Source organism: Tripterygium wilfordii, chromosome 5 (genome assembly GCF_013401445.1).
Source record: "Tripterygium wilfordii isolate XIE 37 chromosome 5, ASM1340144v1, whole genome shotgun sequence".
Classification (NCBI taxonomy): domain Eukaryota; kingdom Viridiplantae; phylum Streptophyta; class Magnoliopsida; order Celastrales; family Celastraceae; genus Tripterygium; species Tripterygium wilfordii.
Window position 1 is genome coordinate 10,712,785 of NC_052236.1, and position 9,771 is coordinate 10,722,555.

The following is a 9,771-nucleotide window of genomic DNA, read 5'->3' on the forward strand; positions in this document are numbered from 1 at the left end:
GAAAATAAAAGCATAAACACATTTTTTTTCTTCAGTTTTATGCTTTTAGGTTTTGTTTTCAGTTTTTGTTTTTAATTTTAAGTGTTCAACCAAACAAGTTTCAATTTTATGTTTTATGTTTTATGTTTTTGTTTTTTATTTTTGTTTTCAAAATTTTTGAAAGTGATATCAAACACAACCTAAGCTATCGGTCAAGTGATTTCTTAAACTCTATACCGTTATATGCCATTAATTTGTGAAAAAAAAGAAAAAAAAAATACTCATAATTGACGTTGCATGCATGGTGTTGAATATTAATGTATAGTTAGGGACAAGACGCGTATTGTCCGTACATAGGAAAAAAGTACACAGCTGTTCCCCACCCTCACACAGACAAAACGACAGCTGGGCACTAACGACTCTTGTCTGACACTAACGACTCACTCTGTCGATGTTATGATGCTTTGACGGGTCCGAGAAGCTGAAATTATGGTTAATTCATTCGAGTATGCACCCACAGCCTCACTGACCTGTACGGCTATACTTTCAAGTACCATAGGGGCAATGGCGGTGGCAGCCGACTCTGCCAACTTTCCGACACAAAATTAGGAAAAAGATCCTCCTATTTGATGTACGCAAAGTTTAAAGAATCGGACTGACGGTGTTTCTGACTTTTAGTTTTTCAGTAGTAAGAGCATGTTCAATGTACACTTGATAACACATTTTCAAGTGTTGAAAAGTGAATTTTATGGAAAATTTAGAGTGCTGGAGTTTTACAATGGAAGAAAATGAACACTTGAAACACATTTTCTTGATAATGACACTTGAAATATAGGTTGTTGTTAAAAATGACACTTGAAATATGAAGTATGTATATAGTTGATGAATAGTGAAGAGAGATGATGAAAATGAAGAAAGAGATGATAAAAAGGAAGAGAGAGGTGATGAAAAGGAAGAGAGATGATGAAAAGGAAGAGAGAGATGATAAAAAGTAAGAGAGAGAAAATAAAAAAGATGAGTATGAAGTGTTGATAAATAGTGTATATTGTGGGATCTACTCACCCAATTAAGTTATGCCACGTAGGAGAGAGTAGAAGAGAGAGAATGATTTTGAAGTGTTTGATATAGTTTTTACCACTGGAGTTGCTCTAATGGTGAGATTTGTAACATTTAGCTTGGTAGTAAATCTCCCAGATGTTAAAATGTATGGAGACAAAAGTATCTTCAAATTAATTCTCAGTAGGAGTAATATTTTTGTTCTCGAGTTTCACATGTTGGGCTTTTGGTTCAACTTATAATGTCATCATGTGTGAAATTTCTATGTACACGAGTTTAGTGTCCTAGTCTAGACCCATATAAGATGTCCAAATAATAAACTTGTATGATGTCGTTATTCATTTAAAAAAAGAGGGAGATTTATACATATAATAAAACAGTATTATTTGCGAAGTAACTCATTGATTTCCTGTTAATGTGAGACAAATTTAGCTACTAATTTTGTAGCATAACTAGTTAATATTCAACGTTAGAAAAAAATAAAACTCTTATCTGGGAAAGCTTTGCGAAGCAAATGAACCTTAAGCTTATCCCAATTCCAGAATATATAGTACAAATAACTGAATCCCCGAGTTGATCCTCACAACTAATCAAGAATGTAAGGAAAAAGCCAATTTTGAGTCTTATTAGAGAAATAGGCAAATCACAGTCTAGTCTGTACCATAGTACTTGCCAGGAAATGACACCATTTTTTTCAATTAGCTTTCCTATTTCTCACAGTCGACTTGATTGTTAGAGAAGTGAAAGGATATGTTACAGAAGTAAAAGATCTGTATTTCACTATATGTTGATTGTGTACAACATGACTTTATATAGGCGTTAGAAAGGAAAAGTAAGAAGAATAATGTCAATAAAGTAAATCAAATATGTTGTTCATATCTTTGACAAATTCAAAGATTTTGTTTATTTGTCAAAGATATTATTGATATTTTATAGATATCTTTGACAAATTCAAAGATTTTGTTCATTTGTCAAAGATATCAAAGATTTTGTTGATATCTTTGACATCCCCCTCAAACTCAAGTTGGTGCAGTAGAAGTAAGCTTGAGTTTATAAACTAAGTCTCTGAAACGACCTGGCAGGAGTGGCTTGGTGAAGAGATCAGCAGGTTGGTCAAGAGTGGATATTGTCAAAGATAAATTTCAAAGATATCAAATATTTTGTTGATATCTTTGACAGAATTGAATAGAAAGAAACCAACAAACCGAGAAGCCAAAAAAGGAGCAGTCCAGCGACACGCACCAAAACCCAAACACAAAAGGATGGGGATCCAGCTCTGAGAATCGAGGCTACCAAAAAGCAAGAAAAAATCCACATGGGAACCCAAGAGAGTAGACAAAGGAACACCAAGACTGCACGCAGAAATCCGGAATGGGACCAAAGAGGGCAAATAGTAAGATTAACAGCAGCAAAACTCCGAGAAGGGACCCATCTCTAGAGAAGCCTTAAAAACGCAGTAAAAGGACTCCAAGAGAGGACCGAGATCTTAGCACCAAGAGCGATGGTAGAAACAGCAGGGAAAAGCAGCCAGAAACATGGACACCACCATACGGCAGCAGGAGGCCAAAGGAACGAACTGCGAGGAACCATGCTCAAACTGATGAAAAGGCAGAAGAAGCAATCGGGTCTAGCTAGGGGTCCGAGCAAAGGAGTACCCCTGGAAGAGCACGACTAACGGCGGAAGGAGCACCGCCACGGAGGACACCAAAACTCAAGAAAAGAGAAGAACATCTCAAAGGAGACCGCAACCGACTGGGGACGGACCCAAAACCAAGATCCCACCTAAGGAGTGTTGGACCAAGGCTGTAATAATATGTGCTGTATCAATGGTAGTACGTACACTACTCTGGAGTGCCTCAACAGGAGTGGCTCCGATACCATGTTAGAGAAGTGAAAGGATATGTTAGAGAAGTAAAAGATCTGTATTTCACTATATGTTGATTGTGTACAACATGACTTTATATAGACGTTAGAAAGGAAAAGTAAGAAGAATAATGTCAATAAAGTAAATCAAAGATGTTGTTGATATCTTTGACATTGATTATGAAAATCAACTCATAGAATTGACGATCAAGAGAAAAAAAAAGCACAAAGAGATAATATAGAGTTTTTGTTAGAATTTTCGCAGTAAAGAGGCTCAAAACAAATACATGAGAAGGATTATCGATGATGTTCGCATAGACTCGTGTAATCGACCCTAAATTTTTGAGATAAAGGCTCGGATGATGATGACGGAGACTCAAAACCATGTGGTTGGACACTCTGTTTTTTCCATTTATTAATACCAGCAAGAATAGTAAGGAACCAACGTAAATTTGTGAATTGTGAGAGACATTCAGAGATATAATGGTTTCAGAGAAAGGGAGAGAGAGAGAAGGGCACCACCATTGAAAGCCACTCTGTTAGTAAACCTGGAGTCCTCATTCTTCGCTCTCTCCCATATTGTTTTTCCCAAAAAAAAAAAACCAACTTCTCCCTCTTCCCTATTTTCTTTTTCTTTTTCTTGGTTGCCTCTGCATTGCCTCTACTTTCCCTCTCTGCCTTTCCTTGCTCTTTTTTCTTTCTTCTACCTTCCCTTAACCCTAACCCAAACCCATCTCTGTTTTTCCGCTTGGTCTCTGATTGAGGTACAATTCCTATATCCCTTCCAATTTTTATTTCGTATAATCTCTCTATTACATGTATATGCTGATGGGTTTTTCTTTTTCTTCATTTTCCTTTATCTATGTTGAGATAATTATTGATGAAATGTGCAAATGCTGAACCTCTGTGTTGTCATTGTTCGAGATTCCTGTGTTAAAAAATCTTTTTGCTTCAGTACTGATAAGGGTTTGCAGTTGTGAGTAGAGCACAAAAGATTTAGATTCTCCATTGTTAGATAAAAACAAGGAAAAAGAGTGCTAGATATGCATCATTTTTGTTCTTTCCATAAAGGGTTTGAGATTAATGAATTGAGAAACAAGTAGCATGAAAACTAAGGACAATGCAGAAAAATTTCCACCCTTTCAAATGGTTGCCTTGAAAATCTTTGATTTTATCATCTTTCTCTATACATGAATATGCATTTTAGTTGCTTTTCATATTAAGCCGGATGTAGATAACGTGTTCCAGTGTTCGTTGAATTCATTTTTGGTTCAATATCGCAGGTATTGAGACCCCACGGATATTGTGGATTGAGATCTTGGCTAATTGGGGATATAAGTAATATATCCCTTTTTCAGTTCAAATGGGGGTAACCTTTTCGTGCCCGCTTGCTGATATGGATGATTTAGAAAGTCGATTTGAAGCTGCGCTTGTGAGATCAATCAGTTTTGATGATGGAGATATCAGATTTAATGGGCAGGATTTGGAAAACTCGGCTATGAAATCATACGGTTCTGGCAAGATAATATTTGAAGGCTCTCTTAGCTTTAAAGGTAGAGAATTGGAGACTTTGTTCTCTTTCAAAACCCCGACTGCAGATGCAGAAAACGATATGTTTCTAAGTTCACCAACCGTTAAGAATGGTGATAATGGGGACCAGTTGCCAAGATTTGACCATTTGTCCGAGAACAAACTGGATTCATCAACATTAAAGCCTGAGACCCACAGATATCAGGCTGCATTGAAGTTGCAGAAAGTGTACAAAAGTTTCCGAACAAGGAGAAAGTTGGCAGATTGTGCAGTTCTCGTCGAGCAGAGATGGTATGATTTAATCTCTTTGGGCAACTCCCACTTGGGAAAGTTTTGAAACTTGATAGATATGATATCAGTCAATTCTATTTTGCTTGTCGCGGAAAATAAAACAAATCGGTTATGTCTTTTGTAGGTCGAAGCTGTTAGATTTCGCTGAACTTAAGCGGAGTTCTATATCATTTTTTGATATTGAGCGACCTGAAACAGCTTTTTCACGCTGGTCAAGAGCAAGGACAAGAGCAGCCAAAGTAAGTGATGAACAAGTTAATAGGAAATGCTTTTACATATTACTCAATATATATACAGTTCTCAACCGCCAATGATTTCTCATATTTTGTAGGTGGGGAAAGGCTTATCGAAGGACAAAAAGGCTCGGAAGCTAGCTTTACAACATTGGCTTGAAGCAGTAAGTTCCATTACTAGAGTGTAACATTTACACTAAATTTTTTTTTTCCTTTCGTCTTTCTCATATTGTTGCTTTCTTCTGATAGATTGATCCTCGCCATCGCTATGGCCACAATCTACAGTTTTACTATGCTAAATGGCTCCACTGTGAAAGTAAACAGCCCTTTTTCTATTGGTGAGATTTCTTGAGAACCACAAAATATTCCTTTTTAACGTATTTTTCTTCACACCAAAACATGCGTTATTCACAAAACCACATTTTGTGGAATTTGGACACACAGGCTTGATATTGGAGATGGGAAAGAAGTCAATAGTGAGAGGTGTCCTCGATCGAAGCTTCACCAACAATGCATAAAGTATCTTGGTTCAGTGAGTTTCATCTTGCTCTGTAATCCCTCTTTTTTTTGTTGATAGTTTTAGATATTTCAGTGTGGTGTGACTGAAATCGAAAAACTTAGTAAATTTCTCTGCTGAAATCTATTTGTCACTTTCAGAGTGAAAGGCAAGCTTATGAAGTTACAGTGGAGAACGGGAGGTTGGTGTACAAGCAAAGCGAAAAACCTCTGGATACTACAGGAGGTCCCATAGATGCTAAGTGGATTTTTGTCCTCAGCACTTCGAAGACCTTGTATGTTGGTCAGAAGTGCAAAGGAAAATTTCAACATTCGAGTTTCTTAGCTGGCGGAGCCACCTTATCTGCTGGAAGATTAGTCGTGCAAGATGGTATTCTGAAGGTAGAAAAGGAAAACCATACCCGGCTTTTCATAACATATTCATAGATTCCACTTTTTATTTCCAATAGGATCATTTTTTTTATTTGTATCCTCTGTTTTTGGCGAAATTGTGAGAGATGTTGTTTAATATGGTTGTTTGAATTTGATAGGCAGTTTGGCCTCACAGTGGACACTATCTTCCAACGGAAGAGAACTTCGAGGAGTTCGTGTCATACCTTAAGGAGCATAATGTTGATCTCACTAACGTACAGGTAGAAAATGTCAAATCTACTGTTCGTACATGAAACTTGATTGTCAGGATTTTACATCAGTAGTTAAATGATTTAACACTTGCATCGTTTTTAAGCAGCTCATTTTACCTTTCCTCGTGTTGTTACCTTAACTTGCTTTGCCATAGTTTATCGAATGTTGTGTTCAGATGATTATCTAACATTGATGTGGATGAGGAAGCATTGGCATGTTTATCTTTTATGTTATATTCAGAAAAGCCCAACTGAAGAGGAAGAAGAAGCATTATTCAACATTGAACGTAGAAGCTCCATTCCCCTTCGGGCAGATTTATCTGAAGATGTTGAAGGTTTGGCACAAGAGAACAGTGGTTCAAGGGAACAAAATTCAAATTCTGCAGCAAATTGCGAGCCAGCCTCATTAAAGTCATCTCGTCATGAATTTGGCTCGAACATAGCAAAACTCGACATACCAAAAAGAGCTGATATGTTTGATATTTTCAAGACAGAAGCATTTCTCCCAAGTTTACGCGGGCAACCTTCAAGTTCTCTTTTAGAGCCTCCAGAGTCCTCCTCTGAAGATGGTTATGAAACAGCAGAGGAATCGTTTTTGACCGAGGAGGATTTCATGGTTTCTAAACTGAATTTGTTTGGTGAAGATGAAGAAGATGAGAAGCCAGTACCAAAAGAAAAGATCATGAAGAGAATAGATTCACATAAAACAATGAATTCATATCAGCTGGCTCAACACTTATCATCTAAATGGAGCAGTGGAGCTGGACCGCGTATCGGTTGCATGAGGGATTACCCCTCAGAGCTTCAATTCCGGGTTCTAGAGCAAGCTAACTTGTCTCCAAGATCAAGACATGCCAATGCATCTCCTCACACGACAAACCGCTTGAGCCCAAGTCCTCTGTCTAAAGAAACAACTACAGGCAGAAGTCCTCTTGCTGCAGATAAAATGTCATAGAAGAAAACTTATTTCATGATTTGATTGAATTTGGGTAGAGAAGATGTTGAAGAATTCTTTCAGTTTCAGTTGCATTCCACTTTCCTATTTTTTTGTAGATCTTATGGGGAAACTATATTTGATTTAGTGGCTTATATGTGCCAGTTTTGGGAGGGTGGAGTAATCTATTTTATTGGGGACTGATAATGAAGAATTAAGTTCTAAGAATAAAGTTCTGAAGTTACACATATTGATAAGTCTGTTTCTTTGTTTTAGCTTTTTCTCTAAAAGAATACTCTCTCCGGCTCCTCCATCCCGCCCCTGCCTTATTAGGGGTGTGCAAAACCCATTTTTATTCCAACCCCAACCTGTGTAAACCCGACCCCAACCCCAACCCCAACCCGTGTACATGAGGGTTAGATATGGATTAAATATATCTAATCCGAACCTAAGATGAGTCGGATGAAGGTTGTGATTTTTTAACACTCGTTCAACCCGATCCCATTTAGTATAAATGACGTTGTTTTATATGTTAAGTGTTAAGTCTAATTAAATAGCCTAAGTCCCCACTCTCCACAGCGGCACAGCCCAACCCACTACCCATTGAAAGGGAATATATTATACTCAGCATAGAAGAGGTTCCATAAAAATTTGTAGAACTCCGATCCAAGGCATAAGCTCATACAACATAAACATGTTTGTATAGTTTCTTCCAACTCGGGACCTCCAAATCCATGCGGATCGATTGATGAAAAATTTCTTAACTAGACCATCATCCAAATGGTTAGACCCTGATAAACTACCCGACCTATAGTGACCCGTTACCCGCAAAAAAAGAAGAAGAGAAAAGTCCCAACCACACCAAACCAAACCAAACCAAAATAACCGAATCTCAAGATGAGCCCATCCAGATAGTACCAGGCCCAAGAAAAGAAGTGAAAGACGAAATTACCCAAACACAGAGCGCCACGAGGCCCACGACTTGGACAAAGAGAGTCAATTTGACATATACTGCTCATATAACTCTCAAACTAGGGTTTGGCTTTCTAGTTTCTACACAACGCCTGCGAAGAGGAAGCGGCCGTCTGTCTCTCTGCACTGATTACGCTCTCTCCCGGTCTCTCTCTCTCAGGTAATCCCTCTACTAGGGTTATTCTATGTTGTCTCTCCAAATATCCACGTTTTTTTTCTTCTGAAGAATGAGAACCAGAAACGCTGTTTGACCTCGTATCTTTTCAATTATGTGTTGTGGTTTAAGTTCATAGATGCTATACTTTATCATAGGATGATAATTTTTTGTGAGAATAGATGTTCTGGATATGGCGGATTTGATCGAATCTAATTGTTGTTCAAACCATGATTGTTGTGGATTTTGGATTGTACCTAAATTATTTTGTTATTTAGAAGTGGTTTTGACCAGGAAACATGGGGGTTGGAATGTCTATTGAGTTTTCTCTTGCTGTAATGTTCTGTAGCGTGCTGAAATCGATGCATAAGTTTGATAATGATCGAGTTGAGTGCTTATTTGTTCATTTATGTATGAATATTAGTTTAATCTAGTTATTGTAACTGGATTGATGCATATGGAACGTCATGGAATATAGCTGACGATGTTTATAACTTCAACTAGTTAGAGAACTACTAATCCATGAAAATCAGTTAAACTAGAGTGGATCTTGAAATCGATTTTCAATAGGGGTGGTTGTTTCAATTTATTGGCATCTTAGTTCAGCTTTTGGATTGAGTGATTTTTTTTTAAGAACTTTTTTTTGTTGTTGACTTGTTGTGTGCTACTCTTGTGTTTGGTTAAGGATATCAATTTGAGGAGATTTAAACTTGGACTATGATCAATAGAAGTTTAGAGTTTTGCATTACATCTTTTTGAGTTTTGATCTTAACTGCATTGACCCTTTCCTTTAATGAAATTTATTGAAATGCGGTTTAGACTTTTACAACTACTTTCTTCTCTTTTATTTATGTTTTCATTGCTGTATTTATGTTGTGCGTAGGATGGATTCCCAAATCAAGCATGCTTTAGTTGTTAAGGTTATGGGCCGAACAGGTTCAAGGGGGCAGGTTACCCAGGTGAGAGTTAAGTTTCTGGATGATCAGAACCGGTTTATCATGAGGAATGTGAAGGGACCAGTCAGGGAAGGGGATATCCTCACTCTGCTCGAGTCTGAGAGGGAAGCTAGAAGGCTGCGTTGATCCGTTGCCCATGTTGTTGGAAACTTTTGCTCCTCACTGAAAATGTGTGTCGCGTTAGTTACTGGTTTTGTGGATTTTATGAGTACGCCATAGTAGTTTCAATTTCAGGTGTAAGACACTTATTTCTTATGAATGGGTTGCATGTAATGGATGTTTCAGTTTGATATTGTGTTTCAGAAATACCTATATTTGCCGCCTTATTTGGATTGCTGCATACTTTATGAGGTGCAATTGGTAATTAAAAGTTTTACAAATGTTCTCCAGAGATCGATTACATCTTCATTTGAGAAAATGAAATTATAATATGCCAGTTGATTTTTTTTTTTTTTGGTAACTTCTCTGTGATAACCAGTAAGGTTGTGATTGTGCAGTCACTGCAATATATGTCAAGATTATTTTCTTAGGCCATTATTGATGATCACAGCTAGTTCAAGAGGTCAAGACTTGTTCCTATTCCCAGTCACCACCAACCATCAGCACCAAACTAGACTGTAAACCAAATTAATGGTTTGATGTAGTCCTCCTGTTAAGGACTTAT

The 9,771-nt window shown here is 37.5% G+C and overlaps 2 protein-coding genes across 2 annotated transcripts; both read left to right on the forward strand.

Annotated features, from left to right (window-relative positions):
* Positions 1-3,371: 3,371 nt before the first annotated feature.
* On the forward strand, positions 3,372-7,271 carry LOC119998317 (IQ domain-containing protein IQM6-like). The gene is made up of 9 exons (XM_038845618.1): positions 3,372-3,662; positions 4,182-4,719; positions 4,844-4,958; positions 5,051-5,116; positions 5,202-5,290; positions 5,397-5,484; positions 5,610-5,849; positions 5,999-6,100; positions 6,333-7,271. The coding sequence occupies exons 2-9, from the start codon at positions 4,262-4,264 to the stop codon at positions 7,044-7,046; spliced, it is 1,872 nt and encodes a 623-aa protein (XP_038701546.1). The 5' UTR covers positions 3,372-3,662; positions 4,182-4,261; the 3' UTR covers positions 7,047-7,271.
* Positions 7,272-8,004: 733 nt separating this feature from the next.
* Positions 8,005-9,433, forward strand: LOC119998404 (40S ribosomal protein S28). The gene is made up of 2 exons (XM_038845730.1): positions 8,005-8,157; positions 9,035-9,433. Exon 2 carries the CDS (start codon positions 9,036-9,038, stop codon positions 9,231-9,233), a length of 198 nt encoding a protein of 65 aa, XP_038701658.1. The 5' UTR covers positions 8,005-8,157; position 9,035; the 3' UTR covers positions 9,234-9,433.
* The last annotated feature ends 338 nt before the right edge of the window (positions 9,434-9,771 follow it).